The sequence below is a fragment of the Charadrius vociferus genome, unplaced genomic scaffold, assembly GCF_000708025.1.
Source record: "Charadrius vociferus isolate BGI_N301 unplaced genomic scaffold, ASM70802v2 scaffold398, whole genome shotgun sequence".
Lineage (NCBI taxonomy): Eukaryota > Metazoa > Chordata > Aves > Charadriiformes > Charadriidae > Charadrius > Charadrius vociferus.
Genome location: NW_009649571.1, coordinates 1,077,026 through 1,102,405, shown reverse-complemented (window position 1 = coordinate 1,102,405; position 25,380 = coordinate 1,077,026). Strand labels below are relative to the sequence as shown.

Below are 25,380 nucleotides of genomic sequence, written 5' to 3'. Positions count from 1 at the left end.
CAGTCTTTTAAACTTTCTTTTTGATGAAACCTGGAAGTTTCACAGTGCTTTAAAAATAGTATCTGCTAAAATAGGCAGATTGCTTCCTTGTGCCACTTCTGGAGCGCAGGCAGCCAACGCAGAGGTCCCAAGTCTCATGAAGCGTGTGATTATTCACTGCTGAAGTAAGCAAGGTCCAGAAAACAATGACATGATGTGATCCCGAAAGATGGAATTTGCTCGTTGCGATGCATAAGCTGTTAGTCATCTAAGATGCTGTAAAGCTGCTTTCAAGAAAACATTCCTTGGTGGTGGTCTTTTTGCTGAGTCTTGGAAGTGTGCAGGGTTTTGCTGTACTAAATTCCAAAACAATATTTGAAGGGCAGCTTGGGAAATACTCTTCTTGCAAAAGCTAGTGATTATCAGCCTGAGCAGGGCAAGGAAGAAGCCCCAGAAAGGGGCAAATGCGTGCATTGTGTTCAGTAGTGAAGGCTTGCTGCCTTCCTCTTCCACCGTGCGCAGCTGGACTGGGGAGAGCAGTGTTTGACTGGGACTCTGCAGACTTGGCCCTGGGGTGGTGTGGTGTGTAACCACAGGCGTGTTACTTCCCAAGCTTTTGGATGTCTCCGTTGTCTCACTTTCTCTGATTTCGGAAAGCCTTAGTGGCAACGACCATCTCTAACTCAGTGTTTACAGCATAACCCAGCCTTGATCCGTTGTTTTGGACACTGTGGATGACTCCCTAGTAAAATGAAGAATTTGTGTTTACACCAACTGTTGTAGGCCAAGAGGGATGGAGGAAATTGTGAGACTTTAAGAAGACAAAAAAAAAAGCAAAAAGGAAAAAAAAATTCTTTAGTTTAATACCTTAAAATACAGCCATCAAAGGCAAAAAGTTAATTGAAATTGGCCGTATTTACTGATGTCTAAACTCACTAGGTGTTATGAATGTGAAAGAGACAAATTTAAAATTATGTAGGGAATTGGGAAATATTTTTAACTTTCAAGGTTGATTTAAGCTGTATAAATATGTCTCAATTTCATATGCTGCATTTGGTAACTATTACTGTCATAAGTTCCAGTGGAGCAAATTTGAGCATTTACCATTTTTAAAATGTCAGTGCTTTTCATTCATATTTACTCGGGGAAGCTTTTCTTTCCAGCAGCGTTTATTTCAGACTGGGTAGAGGGGCAAGGGAATTACCTACTTTTTTGAATCAATTCATGCCAAGCTGAGGTGAGATTGAGATGAAAAAAAGGTTAATTTCCTCCTTTTGATTTAGAACTAAAAATGTTGGGAAATGACTGAGAAGTGCCAGTTCTGAAAATTTAAAGGGCATAGGACCAAATTTTAAACACACGCTTAGTGGGATTTTCAGAAATGACAGACTAGGAAGATCTTATATACTGTATTTTTTTTTAGTATTTCTAAGCGCAAAACATTTTTCAGTAGTGCACTTTGGTTTCCTACGCATGCAGCACACTTACGGTAGTTATATTTAGCTAGTGAAAATGTACACAAGCTGCATCCTACAGTATATTATGGATCACAATTCCCATCCAGTTGTAGCATGGAACTATTTCAAGCAGAAGGATAATTAGAGATGTCTCATTTGCCACTTGCCGCATAAAGCCAGTATTTTTAGTGTGTGTTAAACAGGGTAGTCTCTTAAAAAGAAATAGGTGGTATGTCTGTCTTGCTCAGCAGCTGAGCAGAACTAACCTTTAGTTTTATGGAAAGCAGCAAAAAGTCAGAGTGCCAATCAGTATTAAACTTTTGATATAAATCTCTTGTGAAGCTTTGTTTGGTGGTGATGGAAGCAGACATAATGTCTGCTTGCGCTCCCCATGCAACTTCTGTTGCAGTAACAGGAGTTCAGTTGCTGCTCTTGCCTTTACCATGATGCCCGGTCCCGTAGCGCACCCGAAGGGAAGGCCAGACCGAGACACCCAGTGGTGGCTACTGCCAAACTTCTGGGATGAAGCAAATTGCATCGTTATGGTGAGAGTGTTGTCAGCATTATTTGTGTTCATGAGACAGGGGTGGATGGATGATCTCACTACAGAGTAAGGATGTTCAGGTCCTCAAACTGCCAGCTGGTCCAAAACAGCTGGTTGGCACTGAAAGTGCAGGTGCTCATGTTGCGCATATGGGAGGGGTCAGCTAGGTGTGTTACGAACACTGAGATCTTCCTCCTTCTCTGTTGTTGGCCATAAATGCTCTTCTGCTCTTTGTCTGTAGTCCAGTGATCATATAGCACATCCCAATCTGGTTGGGTTTCTTCTGGGAAGATGTGACTTTTAGGCTAGGATTTTTGGTGGGTGAACACAGCTTTAATGCTTGGGCTGTAATAATTCTTGATTGTTGATTACAGTCTGATGTTAGCACAGCTGTCCCCCTGTGCCTCTGCCTCCTGGGACGCACCCAGCTGTCTTGCAGGTTATGTCAGCTGGACCGAAGCACAAAATACAAATCTCATGCAAGTGGGTCATCTTTTGGTAAATCTCTTTCTCATCCGTTGGTTGGTTTGCAAATGGTACAAGCCTGTTACTGCTGCCTTTCAATTCCGCTGGGACGTCCAAGCCTGATAATGACCAAGTTTGAGGAGTGAGGAAAGAGGGGAGGTTGTCGTTATGTGAGCTCCCCCATTGTCATAACTGAGCTGTGCAGAGCACTCATAATGCTGACCAAGGGGCAACACAATTGCATGTACATAGACCTGCATTTTTCAACACAGGCTAAAAATGATGTGCCCAGATGAAGAATTACCATCTGAGTGCAGTTCTCATCGTTAGAAGAAGAGTAATGTAGGGAGAGGCTCCAGTTAATAAAATGTCACTTTGCTCCGTCACCTAAATATGAGTTGCTGTGTCGACTGGGTGTTTGCATGGAATTGAGGTTTCCAGGAATGAACTGTTTATTTCTGGTGCCACATTTATTTAAGTTGTTTCAGACTCGTTGTGTTTAACAGGCAACTTGTAGACAGGAAGAAAGATGTCTGGGTTAAAATAACCGCTCAACAGCACGTCTGTGTGGGTGAAATCCTGCCAGTTGCTCCAGAGCTCTGGGACACCAGGAAGGACGTTGGGACAATACATATGAAAGACATTAAGGCAAGAGTGTGAGCAGTCAGCAAAATTGGGAACAAACAGCCAGCCGTACGAGCTGTGGATTGCAGTCTTCAAGCACAGATACTGTGCTGGGCTGGGGCTGGACAGGACATGGCAAGAAGGGTCACTGATAGACAGATACATGGGCAGAAAAGGGTGAACTCCTGCTTCAGTTTTTCCTGGGGGATCAGTGGAGTGAAAGATGAGCAAATCCCTAAAGCAAGCCAAATTATCATTAATAATTCAAACTATGACACTTCTGTGACTGTTCTCTGAGTAGTTGGTGTTAGTGGAACTGACTGTTGAGGCAGCGACATTACAGTGCACGGTCAACAAAATGGCCCATAATATAAAGAAAAATCCCAACAGTCTTTCTTCACTTAAAATACCGTAGTAGCAAAGTTTAGCAAGTGGCCTGAGCTCCTGTTGCAGACTGACAATGGTTTTTATGTGTATAGGAAGTCAAACATAATGAGGAGACTACATTAGCGCTTCTGGCTGGAAAGCGGCCAGAGAGTGTGTTGAGAATTCACTGCGGGGTATTAAGTGGTCTATGCCACTGCTGTGTGCCTCTCCCAGATCATGTTGAGTTCTGGGGGGACGGTAAAATACCAGATTTTGGTCCTCAAAAGCTTACTTGCCTCTGGGGTGCTGAAAGAGCCCTTTAAAGCCTGAACGTGGGATGATCCAGTGAGCATCCGTGTGTTCACTGAGTAAGTACAGCTCTTCCCAAAGCAGAGGCAGAGAGCACAAGTAGTGAAAGAATGGTATCTAGAGGACCCTGCCCTGTTCAGTTGCTCAGTAGGACCACATTAGGAACCCATTTCAGTGAAGATCTTCCTCCAAACACAGACCTCATCAGCTGCAAATAATGCTCAGTGCAGCGGTGGGGAATAGAAAAGTGTTAAGCGATCAGCAGCGTTCTGTATCCAGCTGGTGCCTTCCATGCATACCCTTTCCATAGCACTGTCTATTCATGTATTTGCCAAGCATCATCCATGCCTTCATCTTCATCCCTTACTGGCTGGCCCTGGCAGCTGAAGCCCTTTTTTAACAGCTCAGGTCCTCATCACGTTAAAATATTTAGCACGATGGGTTGCTGTGCGTGACCTACGCTGTTAATGATTTAAGTTTTCCTTCAGAGCAAACCGGTCCAAGTCTGTCTGCCCTGAGAGCCATATTCACCGATGTGTCAATTCGTAACTTCGGACCTGGGACCATTCTGTAAATGCCCTGAATTGGTGACTGAATGTTTAACACTAATGGTTTCTTCCCCTCTGCAGGGGTTGAACACTAAAGGACCTCACCTGGAGACTGTAGGGAACTGCACAAGTGCTGAGAATCACCACTTCTGCTCCAGTGCACCGCAGGGTGGATGCAGATAGCCCCTGGTTGACCAAGGGCTCATTGAGCATCTGGGGTTTCCATTCCTTGCAGTCATACCTTGAAGGGGGGAAATCTGCAAGGTGTGCTTGACAGAAAATGTGTATTCTCAGGCTGAAGTAACATGCACTGCTTAGGAACTCTCTTCTTTGGCATACCATCCAGTGAGGCTACAACACCTTGGTTTTCCTTCCCAGCTTCAGTTTGAGGAAGCTGCGTGGTGAATCTGGGAATTTGCATGTGGGGCCCCAAAAAAAGCATTTGTAAAGGTTTTCTTGCCCCCTTAGCTTTTCTTCTGCTGGCCCTCCCCACTTAACTGTATCCATTACTGTAGCATAAGGGTGTATGTTAAAATCTCTGGACATTTCAGAATGGGAAGGAAAGACGCAGATTCCTAGCCACAAGAAACTTCGCAAGACACTAAGAGAGAAAATTCACAGCTGGACATGTCCTAGGTTGTGGTAAATGGAGACCCCTATCCTGCCACAGTTAAATCTGGAAGTGTGGAGTAAGGATAAGGATCGGTGCGCAGACAGGCAGAGCCGTGTAGCATGCAGTGAGGTCTCTGCCAACCTCGATATTTAAATCTCTTTCTTTTTTGCAGAAACCGCAAGTCCCCTGATTTCAAATCCTTTCCCGCTTTTACAAAGTAAGTGTGATGGATGTCTGTGGTGCGCAAAGGCAGGGACTCCCACCCTGCAGCCGTGCTGGCCTGCCCTCTTAGCATTTTTCATGAATAAATGTTTTTTTTTATTATGAGTCCAGATGTCAAAAACAAAATGCCTCACTTCTGTGGCTCTGGTTTCAGATTTAAATGCAACAGCAATCCTTCAGGGTGTTTCTGTGCAGTGTGTGCTGCTAGATCATTTCGACTGACTTACAGCCTTCTGGGAGTTAAGTTTTGTGAAATGTGCCGATAATGTGTTCTGAGAGACCAAGGTTTGAAGACTGAAAATGAATCCATGTTTAAGTTACATTTATGCGCAGGAAAACTTGTTTTCGTGGCTCAGCTCACTACACACCTTTGCAGGGTCGATTCCCTTTGGCCTGAGAGCACAGATGAGCCATGGGAGCCTGGGACATGGTGGTGAGCCAGCAGGAGGGAGCGAGAGCAGGTTTGGGATGGGCGGACGCAGGTGGTCTCTGCTCAGAACTCTGTCCTTGGAGATCTTCCTTTGCCTTGCAGAGTGTTTGGTGACTGCTTGGCTTGCGTCTGGGTTTCAGGGGTGATACTGTCTGCACCAAACTCCAGGACTGCTGTCCCTTAGTGTAGGACAGCCCTGAGTGCTGCACCCTGAGCATCGCCGCGGTGGCGGAGGACTCTCGTTCTTTCTCCACTTACAAATCTGAGGAAGAAGTGAGAGCTTTATTCAGAACATGAGAGTTCACGTTGGAAGAGAAATCAAATTAGTGCCAACAAATTTGACAACTGTGATGTGTTCAGGACTCCCCTTGTTAAAGCATGCTTCGTAGCACCTTCTTATGTAGCACCTCTTTTGTTGTCTGAGATGGGTGGAAGTGGCAAAAGTTCTGCTTTCAGGAAACTTCCACTCATTTTGGTACGTGATGGTGTTTTTCTAGGAGACTGCTGCTGATTCTAATGCAGTGTTTCATCAGTTTGTGTCAAAGGTACGGGAAGATGCAGTTACACTATTAATAAAACTAAAGCCAGTGGAAACAGTGGGCGAAAACACCAAGAAGTTTCCCTTACAGTTCTTCTGCATTTGTTTTTCATCAGAATGTGGACCGAAGTGTTGAAATGTGGGTCTTTTCTGTGGAGGAGAGAGCTGCCCGGGGGCTGCTGCCTGTGCGGCTGTCGGTTGCTGAGCTGGCTGCCGGCTTTCCCTCGCGCACCACCGGCTCGGGGTGTTTTCTGTTGAAACTTTCTGTTAAAAGCTCTCAACTCATGTTCGCTCCTGGCCTCAAACCAGGCTCTGCTATTTTCTCTGGCTTAGATGTGGCAGTGAGACTTTAACATGGGAATTAGAGTGATTTATTTAACCTAAGCACAAATGCTGGTTTTTCTCTGTCTTGGCTTACACAGCCTGCTGCCGTACTCTGGAGCCTTGTTCACTGCGTATATATAAAGCACTAATAAAAGTGTCTAATAATAGCCCTGGGGAAAGATGTTTTAAATTGTGTAACCAACTGTGAGCGTTAGTTCTGTGTGGCTCAGGAGAACTGCTGAAGGACTTCAGCAGCTGCTGGTGCTTTAGGTTTCTGTAAAGGTGTTTTCAGAGAGTACTGGGCAACGGTAAGGGTGAGGTGGTAGCCTGTCTCGTTCAGAGCAGAGAGGACCTGGCTCGCAAAGGAGGTCGGTTTTGGGGGGAAGGATACTTTTGGGGAGAAGGACTGCATTGTGCTCAGCACCCAGCACCCAGCACCCCACAGACTAATGTCTCTTCTTTTTGGGGAGGAAAGCTCTCTGGTGCGTGATACCATTGCCTGGGGATGCTGCAATGCTTGAGGTTCCGACTTGCAAGAGGCTTTAGGAGTTCCCTGGGGTGGGTGTTTGCAGTTCCAATGGCACTTCTTGCTTGGAGTTGATTTTCTCATGCTCTCCACCACACAACCCCTCTACGTTGAGGGAAAATGAGAGTCAGACTCTGCTGAGATCAGCTGGCTGTAGAGTCGCCCTTTTCTGCCAGCAGACAGGACACGTTCAGAGTGATTTCTTCCTCCTTCCAAATTTTCAAATATTTTGCTTCAGAATTGCTATTCAGAGTCCGGATCCTGGCTCAGCGCAGTGGGATCCTCAAGTTGCTGTCGAGAGGGTAGCACTGCCGCTGCAGAGATGGTCATCTTACCGTGCTGGGGTCTGCTCCTCTGCCGGGCGGGGGTGGAAGGAACGGGTAGCGCAGCGACAACACAGCTCAGGAGAAAAACCCGTTGAGTCTGTGCCATGAGCTCTGAGTGGAAGGGGACAGGCATTGAGGAAGGAGAGACTGGAGGAGGAAGGAGGAATTGGAGGAGAAAGGAGATGGGAGAAGATGGTGGGTGGACAGGTAGCGGGGGAGCAGCGTAGGGGCTGTGCTGGGAGTTGCCTGTCATACAGTCAGTGTTGTACCCTCTCCCCTTCTCCAGCACCGTGTGGACAGGTCTGGCCCACGCAACATTTGCTGTTTCATGCACAGACTTTCTGCTGCCAAATTTAGGCTACAGGATTGGAGAAGGCTTCTGAACATATAGCAACAACACAGAGCCAGGGAGACAGTGGGACTAATGCAGCAGCCTGAACTCCCTGGAGGGTCCAGTTCATGATTTCTTATCCTTTTGTGAATGCTTGGAGCCTCTTTCCATCCTTTCTGCAACAAAGCCTCTGGCGTGCAGCTCAGCCCTGTGGCAGAACAAGGAGGACAGGAGGTCCCAGAGCCTTGCATTGCAGGGCTCCCTGCGCAGCAGCACGTGTCAGGGTCAGGCAGAGCCGTTTCCCTGTCGCTGCACGGGCTCTCAGCTTCTCCTGCTGCTGCCGGAAAGTGCCTCCTAGCTGTGGCTGAATGTGAACCCATGGGAGAGCTCAAGATGTATCCCAAGGCCTGCAGAAAATGCAGCATCTCTGACTGCTGCCCCAGCGTCATGGCTCTGGTCTCGGCTATGTGAAAAGCTTCCTTTCTGGAGGTGGGTAGAGGAACGATAGCAGCCTGGCGTTTTACCTTCTGAGACGTTTAGCAAAGTGTGAATGCAGGGCTGCAGGTTCAGAGTTGAACGCTGAAGGATTTTAATGGCTTATTTGTTAATGTGAAGTTTTTGTCGGATGCACTGACCACAGTCTGCTACATGTGAACCATGGGACCTTGTGCCTCGGTCACAGCCTGGACAACACAGCAAGAGCAAGCAAAGCTCGGGATTTCAGCCTGTAAAAGGGCAGTACTCTGAAGGCAGCCTGGGTGAGCTCTCTGCCGGTCTCCTCCCACCTTTTGTGGCTGCATAAGACGAGTTTTGAGCTGTTTTCACACCCTCCCTTCCCATCATCCAGCTGCTTTAGGCTGAGCAGTGGTTACTAGGAATGAGTTGTGGAAATAAGGGGAGGAAGGGAAAGCTTCTGACGCAGCCTGGTGAATTTATCCTCCACTGCTTTGAGACACAAGCGTGAAGGAGGATTGTGTGAGTGCGGCAGCTCTGCATGCTCTCTGGGAATTGGTCGGGTCTTTGGATGGTGGAGCCCACGTCCTGCACCAGCCCAGGAGGGCTGAGGGCTCTGGGAGCTGTGGTTACAGGTGTGAACTGGAGTCCCAACCCGCAGCCTGCGCAAGCCAAGTACACCGCAAGAGACAAGCTGGCACCAGCACGTTTAGCATTGGCCCAGGGGAACGCAAATAGAGGAGGTTGGAGAAAGCAGAGCAGCCTCCTGCCCAGCCCGTGCCAAGGGAGCAGAGCTGGAAAGTTCGCGGCACCTGGCATGGGTAAGAAGCCCACAGGCCCAAGTGAGAGCCAGGAGCCTGTCTGGGCACGTGGGGTGAATGGCTGTTTTTTTCTCATTGAAAGAGGCTACTGTTGCTCCTGCCACAACTCCCACTCCCCCTCTCCCTCAGATGTGGAGCAGCAAAAGGAATTGGTTCCTGAGAAGGAAGTAAGGGTTTGAGAAGGTGAGGGAGAAGGTTTCCAGCAGCGCGAGACAGACTGTCCAGGCAGTCCCGCTGCAGGTCGGAAGCCTCTGAGCCGTTTCTGAGCTGACTGCACAGCCGCTCCTCCTGCGTTGCTCGTACACATAAGGCCTATCTTTGCCACTCAAAACAAGTGGGGCTGTTGGGGAGCACACCCCCCCTGCCACAACTCCCACTCCCCATCTCCCTCAGATGTGGAGCAGCAAAAGGAATTGGTTCCTGAGAAGGAAGTAAGGGTTTGAGAAGGTGAGGGAGAAGGTTTCCAGCAGCGCGAGACAGACTGTCCAGGCAGTCCCGCTGCAGGTCGGAAGCCTCTGAGCCGTTTCTGAGCTGACTGCACAGCCGCTCCTCCTGCGTTGCTCGTACACATAAGGCCTATCTTTGCCACTCAAAACAAGTGGGGCTGTTGGGGAGCACAGATGTTCTCAGGGGGTTGGTGTGGACAGCACAAATGGGTCCCAGCTTTTCTTGTACCGCCACCAGCAAAGCTAAGAGGGAAAGGAGAGGTTCGTTGATTGGAGCAGAGAAGTTTTGTCAACTTTTCCAGTTAACTATACCTTTAAGTTGCAAGGAGAAATCAAAGGGAGCAGGGATTTACTCACCGTGTGTACCAGCCCAGATGAGCAATCCCTTTCCGGCGGTGGCTTTTGCCTGGTTTCAGGTACAGATTGCCTCTTTCTCCTCTCCACTTTCCAGACCCCTCTTCTAGAACTGACACATCCCACCCTCCTTCCAGCCAGCATGACTGTTCCCAGCTCTGCGCTGTGGAGCACAAGGGGCTTAGAAGCTGAAATCTCAGAAGTATGAGGGTTGAGAAAGCCCTGGGAAGTAAAGTGAGTTCATTCATTCCCACAGGGATTCTGCACATCCTCCCAAGCATCCTTTCCTTCCTCCCCGGGAAAGATTTTTGAATTGTTGGATGAATTTAAATTTTATCCCTAGTTTTAGCTTGTGTACTTTAACTTTTAACTTAACATTTGTAGCAAACTGTAGACTTCTGTGGCTCTTTGTCTCAAAAACCTTTAGAAAATGTTTCGTCGTTTTCAGAATGTGAAATTATTTTTTGAAAATAGACAGTGGTTTTGTTTCCAGAGGTGGACATTTCTGTAGTAGAACAGAAGCGAGGCTTTTGGAAATGGGATGAAAATCAACAGGATATTTTCTGAGAAGAATCACAGATGAGAGATCTTTCAAAATCCCTAAGTGCACTGAGTATACAGTATGTTCCAGGGGCAGAGGGAGGAGCTTGAGGTGAAGAACTCTGGAGACCTTGATGGTCACTGCATGACGGATGGAGATGGGAAGAACCCAGAAAAGACTGGTCAGCAGTGAAGGGGAGTCAGGCAAGGGGAGAGCTAGACGAAAGGCAGCACAGGCTTATGGTGATAAAATAGGTGAGAATGTAACAGGAGGAAGGTGAAGCAGCTCAGTGAGACAAAATGAGCTGAGAAGGAAATAAGAGGATGTAGTGAAACAAGAGAAAAAAATGAATGTGAGAAATGTGCTGCTTGGAGACCGCTGGCTGTGTGTGAGCCATGTGCTTCCCAGTGAGGCGCCCTGTAACTGGGCTTAGGGGAAGGGTGGTTCTGGTGGCTACTTGGAAACCTGCTTCGAGGGGAACTGTGGAGTTTGTGTACTTGTCTGGGAGCAGAGGAGAGTCCTCGAACTGCAGCAGTGAAGGATGGATTGCTCCACCACCGCTTTCTCTGGCCAAGGTCACTACAGGCAGAGATGGCAGAAGGGAATGCATGTGCATGTTTACGTTTAAATGGCATGCGGAGACCTGAAAGTGGCCCAGGGGACCGCAGGGTGACATCTCTAGATTTCAGGCTTTCTGAAGCGCAAATGTACAGCGTGTTCTGTTCTCCCAACTCTGGTGTAGGGGAAGGGGCTCCAGCAAAGCAATGGGGCAGAGAGCGGGAGGGTGGCTTTGTGGGCTGCCTTGGCTGCAGCTCCGCAGCTCTTCTGACCCTGCCAGGAACCTGTCAGCAGCATTCAGCAGGCTCTTTGAAGTGTGACTTCTTTCATTAGATGAATTAAATGTTAATTTTGACACTTAAAGGGGGAGTCAACCTGCTTAGTTTGAGACATTTCCATGTGAGCAGTCTAAGCTCCATAAGCAGCAGAGGCAAATAGGTGCATTGATAACACAAGTCATCGAACATTGAAATATATGTCTAAGAGGGGTGGTTTGCACCCATGTGGGGTCTTCTCCTCTCTGATCTGATAATTACAAAAGACTTCTAAACAATTAGATTACATTGTTCCTTTTGTGGCGTTTTACCACAAGTGACTATTTCACGACTGATGATTTCAACAGAAAGAGGCAGTCCGTGTTAATTCCCCCAGTCCTGAAATTCCCAGGGGTGCCACTCAGCTCCCAAAGTCTTCCCTTTTTTTCACAAGCACAGTTACTTAAGCACAGTATTTCCAAACTTCCTCACTGCAGCAAAACACAGGAGTAGCATCACAAGAAAAGACAGCAAGTTAAATAAAGCGCTGAACACAGCTCCTCCGGGTGGAGCTGGCTCCATCGCTTCAGAGGGCTGTAGGTTCTGTGGGAGAGGCACAGCAGGGTGTTTAACCTTCCGCATGTAAGTATAGCTTCTATGAACTGTTCATGGTCTCTTTTATGTTTTTCCTCGCAGATCTGATGTAGCTATCTGATGAATTCTGGGGTTTGCTACCGGAGATAGACTTTTTACAGATCATAGCCGAGTCAGGCTTGTGCTTTCCTGTGTTTTGGTTCTTCCATCCTGGATGCTGGTGCTTTTGCTTCTTCATTGGTACAGAATATGTCTTTCCCTTTGAACGCAGATACAGATTTCTGGTATATTGTAGCCATAGACCTTGCTCTCCATGTGTGCCAGGGATTTATATGCAAAGTTGTTTATATGCCAAATGCTTGCATTTGTCCATTCTGCTGTTACCAGACAAAATGCCATGGCGTAAGTGGTGGCAGTGCGCTGGTGTATCCGGAGGTATAGGTGCAGACTGCAATGTTAACATATTTCAGCCACTGTAGTTTGATATTACATCTGTCAACTAATGCACTCAACTAATACTGTTGAAACGAGCAATTGCAAACATTTGCGATTAGGTTAATTCAGTGGAAAAAATGCACTTTCAACATACTTGTTAGAACAGAACTAAACGTATCTTTCAGCTCATGAGGGAGCTCTGCGCCCAGCTCTTCCCTGACTCCAGCTCATCCATATTACTGTGGCAACATGGCTCTCCTGCTCTGCTCTCAGCCTTCTGGCACAGCGCTGATTTCTGTGCTTCTTCCCCTCCACCTCTGCTTACCCCGGCGACTTTAGGCCACTGAGCCCTGTGGCACTCACCATTCCCCAGTCTTCCTGCACGTGTTGACAGCCACAAAAAAAACCCAGGCTGAGTTCCCCCATGCCCCGGCTTCTGAGCAACGGGATTTTTCACACGCCGATGCTCCTTGTCTTACTCAGGAAAGGCAGCAGAGACTGGAATTTGACAGAACTGGATGTAAAAGGAATTCACCGTGCTTTGCTTTCAGGCTTAAAAAGAACAAAGATATGCTTAAAGCAGCCTGCAGCAGGCACGAGCTGGCAAACCCCAGTCAGTGTGTAGCCTCTCAAATCTGTGTGCAGGTTCACTGAGATATCCCCACACACACCGCAGGCGCTTCGCTTTAGTGCACGAGCTGTCCCTCTGCCATCTCAGGCCTTCTCGTGGCAGCAAAGTGAAACAAGTGGAAAAATGCCCGACCCCAGCCTGGGAAGCAGTGACATGCCCTAGCGCTTTCCCGAACCGCAGCCCGAGCCCTTCAGGTTCGCTGTGATGTGCACACGTGGGCTGAGGTGACAAGGACCGGGCCCTGAGGTGCCGCCCCGCTACGGTACAAACTGAAGTGTGCACGTGTGCTGCTTCCCTGCATACTCTGTGTAATTCTTCTGAACTGATTTCTCCCAAACAGAGCCTTACACCTGTGGAGCTTGTGGAATCCAGTTCCAGTTTTATAACAATCTCCTGGAGCACATGCAGTCCCATGCAGGTAAGCTGGGCACTTCGACTCGCTTAAAGCGGAGAATTAAATTCTGCGCTGATGCCTGATGTTGACCCCGTTGTGTGTCAATAGACCTTCTGTGCTCACGGTTTCCAAAGCCCCAGTAATTTCACCTGCAGCAAAACGGATGCTCAAAGGCTGGAGCACATAGTGGCTGTGACAATGCAAGGCTCAGGGTATATCGTAAATGCACTCCTTTCCCTAGGAAGAGAGGAAACTTGCCATGCTAGCACAGAGCGCGTCAAACTGCTCATTCCCTTTACCCAAAAGGATTTAGGGAATGCTCGTTGCATCAGCATTAATGGGTCACTCCTCCAGCAGATGAAATCCCTCCTGCAAAAAGGGTAGTTCTCATTGCAGCAAACAAAGCAAAAACGCTTGCAGGGCAGCAGAGCCTTCGCCCACACAAGTCTTTTTCTGTGCTTGTGGCTCCTGGAGTTCTGCAGAGGACTGAAATGTGTTCTCAGGAGAAGAATTTGCTATTTCAGCAGTTGTGTTCATTTCCTTCTCAGCCCTCTTCAAAAGACAATTCTGAGGAGTAGCTCCACTACTTCGTTTCAAAGCCACCTTTTTTGTTTTCTGTCTCAATACATCAGAGACGATTTTAAGATTTCAAAGCCAAAGCTGGTTCAAAGACAGCATTCACAATAGTCAAAAATACAGAAATGGTATTTTTTGGCATTGGCAGATTTTTTTCCTTTTTACCTCTTGAATGAAAACTCAAGTGAATTAACACAGGTTTACCAGTTAATTCGCCTTTGACAGATCTGTGTTCTGCGACAGACAGCTGCTCTGTTGAGGTGCTCGTTCAGTGCCTGCATTTACCCTTACTTTACAGGTGAGCCCTGAGTAGAGTGGCACGGAAGAACAAGTGGCTTGAGGAAAAGCATATTTTTTATTCTGTAACTAATTCTAATCAAAGTTCTTACCTTTTTCTGTGTTTTAGTTTTAGTCCTAATTTTAATGAGCATCCCTTGCGTTCTGCGTGGTTCCTCTGCTTCAGTTCAGTTCTCCTTGGCAAATCTTAGTGCAGGCTTTGTGTCTTGTTCAGCAGCTACTTTATTTGCCGTCTTTGCAATGTTATGAAGAGACGTTTAGGGTGATTTGTTGCGAGATGGTATGAATGTTGTGGATGTTATTTTCTGTTAGAGCATAACCTGATTAATGTGGAGTAGTTGGACTTCAGGTTACGCAGAGGAGTGGTGAAGCTCCGCTCAGGGTAGTGCCATCACTCCGTGGTGGTGGCGTCTGTTCTTGCTGTTTGTCGACGGCGGTTTCTGCTTGCCTCCAAGCTGCGTCCTGACCATCCTCTTCATTCTTCTGGTCTCCAGTACTGAAGTGCAGCATTTTGAGTTACAGCTCTTGGTGACACTGAGGAGCAGCAAAGGAGGGACCGAGGCAAAGGTGTCAAAGGGGAGAATGGCAATTCACTGGCAAGGCGTGAGCCGTTGGAAATTTTAATCTAGTGCTGTCTGCAGCTTCTTCCTTCTCTCTTCTTTACAAATGACCCATGGCCTCTGGGCTTGTCCACCTGGGTTAGTTTGGACGCAGAACAGGGCTGGAGGGAGCAGGTATCTGTGATCCGAGTCATGTAAAATCAGCAGAGGTATATTAATGCGTAAATCCCCTCTCCCCAGTTCAGGATGACTCCTGTTAAACTCTGTATTTTCTCATCTCTCCCTGCTCTGTTTGTAAGTCACGGTCTTCTGCTTGGCTGCTTCCTCCTGAATGTCTCGCCGGTGCAGTGACAGCAAGCTTCTCCGTGTCTTCTTTAAGTGCTTTCTCCAGGTGTCACAGAGACTGCCCCTGTGAAAGTCGCCATCCCCTGTCCCCTGCTGTGGCGTCTCTGTGCCTGGTGCTTGCCAGTCCTGTGCTCACGTCTCTTCCTCTGGAGGGAACGGCAGCCTTTCCTCCAGATCTACGCAGCTGGGGGCCAGCGGCGCGGTATTTGGTGCTGTGGGATGAGGGCAAAACAAAGTGAAGAGGTGTGAAAGCTGCAGATGGTTTGGGTGGATGACAGTGCTGGATATTCAGCAGAGCAACAGTGGAGATTGCACAGGGCTTGTGGTTACTCCGGTCGCAGTTTGTTGCCTTTTAGCCTGTCAGAGCTTGGGAATTTCCATATCCAAGAAACATCATCAGCACAACATCTCTGAATTCTGGGAGTACAGAGCCCTTGCAGTAGTCAGCAGAACTGGTGGCATAGGATCCACATACTGGGGACACTGGCGTTGTAGCGGTTTATACCAGTTCATGTGCCTGGCTCAAGGGATGTTTCATTGTGGGGATGCAGGCATACAGGAAGCCCATACAGGTTAAATGCTCCCTCAGTTAATGCGTTCAGGATTCCAGTTTGGCTTATCGTGTCTGATGCAAAGGGCTGATCTCTTCCAACTAAATGTGACGCATCCACTGAGCCCCTCTCGAAAGTGACTGACGACAGGGAATGTGGCGCTGGCCTCAAGGAGCAAAAGCAGAGACATACTGGCTCTTGAGGCATTGAGGGGGCTAAGCCTGTAGGCTAGAAGGTAGTAAGGAGAGATTATAGCTCCATAAAGCGGCTACACAATGAGAAGAAGCAATTAGAATGTAAATTGGATGCTGAAAGGCGGAAATAGAACAGCAGAACACCAGGCAAAGGAATTTGTTCTGTAATTACACTGTACAATATACAGCTTTGACTCCCTTTAGAGTACTTTGTTCAGGTCGAGTGCTACCATATAATGCCCTTCCTACAATCTAGAGCTAAAAAAATAAAAGGACGACTAGGCTGAACCTGGATTAAAGGATTGGAGGCATGAAGAGAAATTAAAGAACCATGATCTGTGTAGTTCACAGACTGCCTGATAAGGAAGATGAGGCTGAAATGCACAAATCTCATTAATGCCACATTGAATGCCAGGAGATATTTGTACATAATGAATCCCCTATTATTATAAAATAGATAAAGAGTTGGGGGGAGGAAATATAGAGGGTTTCTCCCCCCAAGACCCCTTACCAGGACAAGGAAGGCCTGAACCATGAACAAAGTTAGTAGGCAACATCCAGCGTTTCCCTTTGCCTACCCGCAGATGTTGGAGTTGAGGTCAGTGGTGGCATTAGCTCAAGAGCAGTTACTCCAGGCAAATGCTGGGGGAAAAGAGATGTGTCATATCTGATCGCTGGCATTCACTGGAGCACCTCCTGCTCTTCATGCCTCCTCCACACCTGCAAAGACTGACCTCTGGCTGCAGTCCTGAGCATGGCAGTGCTCCCCAGGAACCAGCCACAACCAGCGAATTCCCTGGGCACATACAGCCCTCCAGGCAGTCCCCAAGTCTGCCCTGGTTCTGTCATATCCTGGGTGGCTCTTAGGTGTGGATCCGGTCTGTGGCCAGTGCAGTGCCAAGATCTCATAATAACTGTGCAGTCTGTGACTGTTCATCAGCAAGGTTTGTGAATGCCTCAGCCATTAACATGCAGAGCTGCACAAATTCGAGAGGACTTACTAGTAAGGAAGAGAGTGCTGGAGTTTCATCACATCATTGCTTGTCTCTTCCTTGCTGGTCTCCCTTCTCTCCCAGGTCATTGCCACACATGAAGGAGAGCAACTTTGCCCTCTCGTTTGTTCCGATGGACAGCCCACTGCTCTGCTCAGCACCAGATCAACCTGGGCTGCGGAGCAAAGCACCTGTGTGTGCCTTAATAAGGCATTCCTCTAATTGGTGCTCTGCTGTCTACAGCACTGGGGCAGGATTCATTTCATTGCGTGCTGGTGTGCATAGGCTATAGATATTGCCACCTGAGCTGGTCAACTTGGACTCTCTTTATAATCAGTGAAGAAGAAGTCATTGGCCCCAGGTGAGTCCAGGGTGTGATGGATCTTACACTACAGAGACATCTAGTTCTGCTTGGGTGAATGAATCGCAATCTTAAGCCTGTTTTGCACCACTGAGTGTAAAAGGAGCCTCAAGGGGCCACTCTGAAGAGCAGTGTGTCTAATAGAGATGTCCAAAATTAGGTGAAATAAGTGCAGCTGTGATGAGTAAAGGACCTGCTTTGTCTTCTTTGTTTTTAATTCCATCCTTCTGTTCAGCCTGGTCATCAGTCTCTCTCCATCGTTCTCCTTCCTCTTCCACCTCTCTTCATTGTGCACTTCGTTATTGCTTCACAGCCTGTTTCAGAGCACAGTTTCATACTGAAGTGTGCTAAGAACCAGAAAATCCCCTCAAGAGGGTGGGGAGAAATTCTTGGGACACAGGACAGGAAAGAACGTGGATACAATACAGAATTTACTGATCTTGACTGCATTTCCTTGGAAGATCCCATTGGATTGGCAGCTGAAGTATTCAGCCCAGTTACATATACAGAAATGGGAGCATGAACGCAAAGACCCCCGGGCAGTTGGTATCTGCAGCGATAGGAAGGAACGGTCTTTGGTCACACTCCAGAAACATGAGGTTTTTTATTTTTGCACCCAGTCTGAGGCAGCAGTGAGCAGCCCAAGAGGAGATTGGCCCTCTCTCTACAGTGGGGGGAAACCATATATGAATATTGTAATAAGATCCTTAGATACAAAGGAGTTGAGCATAGCTTGAAAGCCAAAGTACTTAACAGTAAAGAAAAGGGAAGGCACCTGCAGTGCAGAAAGAGGCAGTGAGGCAAAAGAAGGATAAGTGTTTGTTACACCTCCTTTCATTTTGAAAGCAAGCAAATTCCACGAGTCAGGCTGCACAAGGAACTTCAATTCCTCCTGGTGTGCAGCTTCACTTGATTGGGCAACATTTCTCAAGGTGTGCTGATGGCATCAGCATCACTGATGCACAGAAAAAGCCACTGTCATTTCAGTCACATTTTGGGAGGTGATAAGTTGTAAGTCCAAAGCCAGTTTTCAAGGTTTCTGACGGTAATGTGCCATCTCACTGAAAACTGCTTGAAAGCTACAGACAATGTAGTAGATTGGTGTCACCTTAGTTAAAAGAACTATAAGTAAATGCTAAGCAGATGGGTACTGTTTCCCCTTCTTTGTGCTTTAAGCATTATTATCTTGTGATTCTAACAGCTCCCTGTCTCTCGCCCCACAGCTGACAACGAGAACAATATTGCCTCTAGCCAGCCCAGATCACCTCTAGCTGTTGTTGAAGAAAAGTGGAAACCACAGCTCCAAAGAAATAACGCCAACAATAGTACGTAGCAGTGTTTGCTCTTCTGTCCCGGGCTTACCTGTCTGCTTTGAACGAGTGACTATCAGAGAGGGTGCAGCAGTGATGGGCATTGCACCAAGGCCCTTGTCCTCGCCTGACTGCTCTTGATTTCGTCCGTAATTCATGTACTACCCAGAGCAGAGCACCCGTTCCCATTACAGGAGCGCTCGTATGCAAGGAGTACTGGGAACCCTGGGGAAACAGTAGGAAAGGTTTGTAAGGAAGATGCATTTGGGAACTCCTGGAAAAAATTAACTTCTGATCCAACATCAGACTTTCCAGCCTGGGGTTGAAAAGTTAATCTAACTGTCATGGTGTGACATAGGCATAACCTGTCACACCCTGCGCTGGCAGGCAGCCAGCATCTGGCTCTATCTCCAGCTTATCCTGTGAGCTTGTGCTTCACCATGGGAAAAGGTAAAACACAGCCCTGTGGGAAATCAGTTCTGAAGCACTTGCGCTGAGCAGCCTGGGGGAAGGGTGATACAAAAGCATGGTGCTTTTGTGTTCTGGTATGGCTAAAAATGACATTCACATTGCCCAAAATCAGCCACAAAAATTGGGGCTGCTGGAGTTCAGTGGAAGAAATGGAAACTTGGGCTTCAACACTGTTTGCGATGGTGGAGGAAGTTGTGTGCTTCACTGAAGCAACTCCTCTTAAAATAACTGTCTCAAAGAAAAGGCTCAAATCACAAAAATGGAAAGATGTCCAGCTTTCCAGGTGGGCTAAGTTGTGACCACCAGCACTTAGATATGGATAGCAAACAGCACACGTGATTATGACTTATCTAGGCAGTTCCTCAGTGAACACCGTGGAGGTGCCATTGGTTAAGGGAGTGAACTGTGAGTAGATAGTGTGTGCTCTGCCTCAGTCCCCACACCAGGGAAAGCATGCAGATAAGCTCCTTGCTGCCCTAAGCAAGAGCAAGGCCTGTCCCTGGAGGTTCCTCTGTCCAGAAACCCTTGGGGGAAGAAATCTGGGGTTGGAGATGTCTCTGCCATCATCTGGGCGTGTTCCACCTCTTTGGGTCTCTCTCAGAATTGTTTTGTGACTTCCTTCCCTCTCCCGTTGCAGAGGAGCAGTTCTCATCTGGTGCTTTCTCTCCCTCCTTGTATTTCACTGCAGCATCCGCGAGCGGTTCGGTAGGGAACAGCGCGATCCCAGAGAAGGAGCGGCAGAACATTGCCGAGAGGCTCCTGAGGGTGATGTGCACTGACCTTGGGGCTCTGAGCGTGGTGAGTGGGAAGGAATTCATCAAGCTAGCACAGACCCTGGTGGATAGTGGAGCTCGCTATGGTGCCTTCTCTGTCACCGAAATCCTTGGCAATTTCAACACGCTGGCTCTGAAGCATTTGCCTCGGATGTACAACCAAGTGAAGGTGAAAGTCACCTGCGCCCTGGGCAGCAACGCATGCCTCGGCATCGGTGTCACTTGCCACTCCCAGAGCATCGGCCCCGATTCTTGCTACATCCTGACAGCTTATCAGGTAGAAGGCAACCACATCAAGAGTTACGTCCTGGGAATTAAGGGCGTAGACATTCGAGATAATGGTGATTTTATCCACCACTGGGTACAGAACGTGCTCTCGGAGTTTGTGATGTCAGAGATCAGGACGGTGTATGTCACAGACTGCAAAGTCAATTCCTCTGCGTTCTCCAAGGCAGGCATGTGCTTGCGTTGTTCGGCCTGTGCCTTGAACTCAGTAGTGCAGAGTGTGCTGAATAAGCGAACACTACAGGCTCGCAATATGCACGAAGTGATCGAGCTCCTGAATGTCTGTGAAGATCTGGCAGGGTCCACGGGCCTCTCGAAGGAGACCTTTGGCTCCCTGGAAGAGACCTCTCCCCCACCCTGCTGGAACTCGGTCACCGACTCCCTCCTGCTCGTCCACGAGCGCTACGAGCAGATCTGCGAGTTCTACAGCAGGGCCAAGAAGATGAACCTCATCCAAAACCTGAACAAACACCTGCTCAGCAACCTGGCAGCCATTTTGGCTCCGGTGAAACAGGCAGTGATTGAGTTGAGCAATGAGAGCCGGCCCACCTTGCAGCTGGTACTGCCCACCTATGTCAAACTGGAGAAACTGTTCACTTCCAAAGCTAACGATGCTGGCGTGGTCAGCAAACTCTGCCACCTCTTCTTGGAGGCGCTGAAGGAGAACTTCAAAGTTCATTCGGCACACAAGGTAGCCATGATCTTAGATCCTCAGCAGAAGCTGCGGCCCGTCCCACCGTACCAGCACGAAGAGATCATTGGCAAGGTCTGTGAGTTGATCAATGAGGTGAAAGAGTCCTGGGCAGAAGAAACAGAATTTGAACCTTCAACCAAGAAGCCTCGGGCAGCAGGGGAGGCCACAGCAGCTCAGGAAGAAGATTGGTTCGGGAAAAATGAAGTCTATGATTATTTGCAAGAACCTCTCTTCCAGGCCACCCCTGACCTGTTTCAGTACTGGTCGTGTGTTACCCAAAAGCATACAAAACTAGCCAAGCTAGCCTTTTGGCTCTTAGCAGTGCCTGCTGTTGGTGCCAGAAGCGAATGTGTAAATATGTGTGAGCAGGCTCTCTTAATCAAAAGGAGACGGCTACTCAGTCCAGAAGACATGAACAAACTCATGTTTTTGAAGTCCAACATGCTTTAAGACTGTCTTTTAATTAAAACAAAACTTTAAAACACTGTTCCAAACAAAGAAAAAGAATTTTAAGTTCTAAACACTGTGGACCTCATTATGAATGCCCCTGGAAACCAAGTGCTTTTTTATATATATATAAAAATATAAATATATATAAAATTAAGTTTGAAAGGAAAGCTGAGCACGTGAGAGAGACAGCCCTCTGCCAGGAACGTGCTCCTTTCCATAGATAGTGTGTGGACTTGACAGACTTTCTAATGTTTTCAAGTGGGCAGACCAATGGGAGGCTGATGTTCTAAAGTCTTCAGGCAGCTGAGATCTAAAGTGACTTGAAGTTTCTTTTGTTTCTCCTCCACCCCACCTTTCCTCTTGTCCCCCGGGCCGTCTTGCCATGGATAATCAGACTACATTGAACAGACCAGTTCTGCACTGGACTTTGCTCCTTTGAATAACTGTACACCTTGAGGGCATTTGTCTGCAGCCTTCTTGACATACGGTGCATGTTATCAGGGCAGCTGTGTTTTATGAACACCAGTATCTTTAGAAATCAGGAAGGGAGACTTAAAGGGGTTTTTTTAATTTTATTTTTAACTTTTTTTGTACATGGTTTTTGCAGAAAACAAAAGTTACTCATCTATCTCCACTCCCAGTTTTGAGTTTAACATGTTAGCTAGTGATTATAAGCTTGATTTAAAACTAAGAGAAATCGTTCATGGCAGAAAATGTCTGTAATTGTTACGTTTTTTGGAAAAAAAATTTTACAGCATAACTTCTTTTCTGAATTCCCAGTGTTAATTAGCTTCTCTGTGAATTCTGTACATCAGGGGTTCTCAGACTTGTTCTAGAGTAGCCCATTTGCAATTAAATAATGTCCTTATGGGAGCCACAGCAGTTGCTTATATGCTAGAAACTAGGAAAAGCAAGCAAGCGGTGACAACGCAGATGCCTGTGAGCCACCAGCAAGCTTGCCGCGGTCCACCAGCTGCCATTGAGAAACCTTGTACCTCAACTTTTTGTAACCCTTCTCAGTACACACACTCAAAGTAACCTTCACAAGGCCAAGGACAAACCAAGGTGTATGATTTTTCAGGGGAACAAAGATCATCAGTTTTGTCAAACTGGGGTTTGAAGGAAGCTTAGAGAAGTGCATGGGCTCAAAGATCCTTCTGAATGTAAATGCTCCTGATTGAGTGCAAAGAATATCTTCCCATTTTCTTTGGAATGGTTTCCTCTAGTAGCACGAATGTCTTTTTAATACCTACAGTGCATTACACTACTTGTTATGTTGCTGAATCGTTCTGGCTAGGAAGGCCACGGGCCCTTAAACGTTCACACTTACCGACTCACCCCAAATGCAATTAGAGATCATCATAATGCAAAAACATCTCAGTCACTCCGCTGTCCACCGGGGCCGGTGCTCTGCTGTGTCCAGCGCCTGTAGGCACAGTTCATGGATGGGATCTCTGCAGGCTGTCAGGTTTGGTGCCTCTTGGACAATTCCCAACTTCTGGTGCCAAACTGTTAATTTTTTATCACTGGGACTTGTATCCCGGAGGCAAATTGAAGCAAATTCCATACTTTTGAAATAGTCTCTCCTGCTACTGTTAGTGTGCTCTGGAGCTGTGGTCGCAGCGGTGGCAGAGCAGCATCGGAGGTTCGGGAGGATGGCCTCTCAGCTCCGGGCGGGCAGGCTGGAGGCTGAAGCCCTTCAGCGGTGCAGGGATGTTTTCTGGTTGCTGACAATGCAGTGGTGAGACGGGGGCCTTCTTTGAAGTCCTGCTGTTGAACAGATGTTAAACCAAGATCCCACCTGCCCCTCTCTGGTTGTAATAGAAGTTGCAAGTCCCAAGACATGAGAAATGGCAAACTCGATCTCTCAGGCTTTGTGCACAGATGCCTTGACCCTGACAGGCACTAACTGAGAGCTTCACTGCCGTGGGGCTCAGACGGGAACAGTTTGCATGGCAGAGACCTTCCCTAGGTCAAGGTCGCCAAGGATAGCTCTTTGCAGCCAGCTGTCCTGCCCTGTTCAACCTGGAAACAGGACCTACTGTGAGCCTGAGTCTAGCGTTTGGGGTGACCTCTCGGCACTGTTACTGGCATCAGGGCAAAGCTAGTCATCTCCCAAGTGTAAGTTTTGCATATGGATATCTTAAAAGACACTGTGCAACCCACTGACAACTGCCGGGGTAGCAGCGCTTGAAGATGAGCTGCCAAGGCAGAGGCGCTTGGAGATCTGAGTTCTCCAGCAGTGCCTTTTGCAAATGGAGGTGTTGGTTGTGGGGTCAACTTTTCTTCATGCTGGTTTTATTTTCTCCCATACAAGTCCTGCCTGCCCAGCTTTTGCCCACGGTAACACATCCGTTTGCTCTTGCACTGCGGGAGAAACCTGTAACAAACAATAACGAAGTCTCAGACTACAAAGAAAAAACCCAAGTGAGATGTGTGCCGGTTTCATAAGCGTTTGTGCTGTGTTGCAGTTCCCACTAAAAAGCACAAGGTATCCCGCAGCAGGAAAGCACAGCTGGAGGGTGAATCCACAGCAACATTAGATATTGAAGCTGCGGAGCTTGTGCTTGCAGCTCAGCTGTTGTGCAGAACTGGAGACAGGATTTGTAGTTCTTTCTCCTCATGGCACATTAGATCTTTTTTCTTGGTTCACCTGAGACTCCGAGAGCCACTCAAAGGCTCTTCGACACTCGGGCAAACGCGCAAACCCCTTGTGTTCCTTTGAAAAGAAAGCTCCAAATCCCAACCCTCCTTTGCTAAGGGACAGGCTGATAACTTCTGTGGGATTTGCCGACTCGGGCTCATTGTGTTGTCTGTCTGCAAGACATGAAGGGTGGGGAAGTGGGCAAAGCAGAGTTAGCACAGGTTTAAAGCCCTGCAATTGAGAATGAGGTAAAATTGCAGTCATTTGGGCAATCATTTGGTGCCAGGCAGCGTGCGGCAGTGAGCTGGACCGTGGCTGCACAGCCGGGACGTGCAAACGGAGAGGCCGCAGCCACCCTTAACTCCCAGCCCGTCTCCCGTTGCCTTTTCGCAGTGTGGTTTTGACGTCAGATCTGGAGCTTTCTTGCTGTGACGACCAAAGAGAGGGATTGATCGACCCTCTCCCCCATCCAAGTTACTGTCAATGCCAAGGCAACTTAGCTCACAGTTGCGCTAGTGTGGATGTTAAGCAAACGTGCAGCGTTGTCTGGTAGATGAGATTCTCCCAAAGACTTAAAAACTCAACTTAGTAGCTGAAAAAAGCAAAATAAAACCTAAAGTCCTAAAACAGAGCAACCTGGAGAGTTGGTGAGAAGAGGAGCTGGTTGGCCAGGCCCCTTCTCCAGCAACTCGGTGGAAGAAGGTGCAGCTTTTCATGAGACTTAAATGTAATCACAAGGTGTTCTGCTCAGAGGGGCTGTTCGTGCTGTGTCTGCTCACAGGCTGACTTCTGTCTGAGGTATTTACGCTTCATTAAAAGGAGAGAAGCGCATCTGGAGCACGCGTATTTACCCTAAATGCCACACTTTTGCTCCTATTTCTCCTTCCCCTTTAAGGCTTGGATTTGCATTCTAGGGAGCATAGATACCTTACCAAGGTCTGAATTTTGGAATCTCTTAATTGCCAGGTTACTCCAACCGAAACTATTCTGTGATTCTGCTCTATGCCTGGCTCAGTGGTATGGAGCAGCACGTGTGCTATAAGGAGCACTGTCCATCCTGTGGTGGGAGACCAGAGAGGAGGGGGTTTCTTAGTTTGGCCAGAGCTGTCATGAGGTTCTGCTCTCTTTGAGCCAGGAGGAGAAGTCCTCAGAATTGGGATCATCCTCTGGTAGGTCATGTTGGGAGTTTGCCTTCTGCTTGTTTGTTTCCTTTACTTGCACTCAAGAAATGGGTTGGGCTACAAAAACAGTGTATGTGTCCTCCAGGCATTCATTTGTTTCTGCTGTTCAGTCTCTGCATGACCTTGCAGACTTCTCTTTCTGCCTTCACAGTTTGCTATGGGACGGGTTACGATCTTCAGGTGGGGAGCAAGCACCAACAGGACATGAACTGTAAAGAATGAAGGGCCTTCCAGTCCTGTCTGAAGAACCTTGTTGCTAGAAAACTGAGAAAGTAGGATACAAAGGCAGAGCTCTTCAAAGCAGAAGACTGTTTCTGTGTGAGTACAGCAGCCAGAGGGTCAGTGGAGAACATGGGCCCCAAATCCGTCTGCTGTGTCTGTCTCTTCTCCCCATGTCTCCAGCAGTGGACTGTGGTTGTGTTCTGGCTGCAAGACAGGCTCAGTGTCTTGTGCCTGCGTCGGTGTCAGACGGAAGTAAGCTTTTCTTTTTGTCCAAGCTGTGTGTCTGTTCTGAGAAAACTTGATTTGGTTGTGTTCGAACTAGTGCAATCTGGAAAACTTTCTGTGAAAGCCGACTGTGGGCTCAGGTTTTGTCTAATTCAGTTGTCTGTTA

The 25,380-nt window shown here is 47.8% G+C and overlaps 1 protein-coding gene across 1 annotated transcript in view; it reads left to right on the top strand.

Annotated features, from left to right (window-relative positions):
* Positions 1–21,473, top strand: part of ZNF618 (zinc finger protein 618) — a 73,218-nt gene extending 51,745 nt beyond the window's left edge. Inside the window, exons 12-15 of the mRNA XM_009890275.1 lie at positions 5,078–5,122; positions 13,030–13,107; positions 18,183–18,284; positions 19,429–21,473. Coding sequence (XP_009888577.1) covers positions 5,078–5,122; positions 13,030–13,107; positions 18,183–18,284; positions 19,429–20,942 — 1,739 coding nt within the window. The 3' untranslated portion in view covers positions 20,943–21,473. The remainder of the gene's footprint in view (positions 1–5,077; positions 5,123–13,029; positions 13,108–18,182; positions 18,285–19,428) is intronic.
* The last annotated feature ends 3,907 nt before the right edge of the window (positions 21,474–25,380 follow it).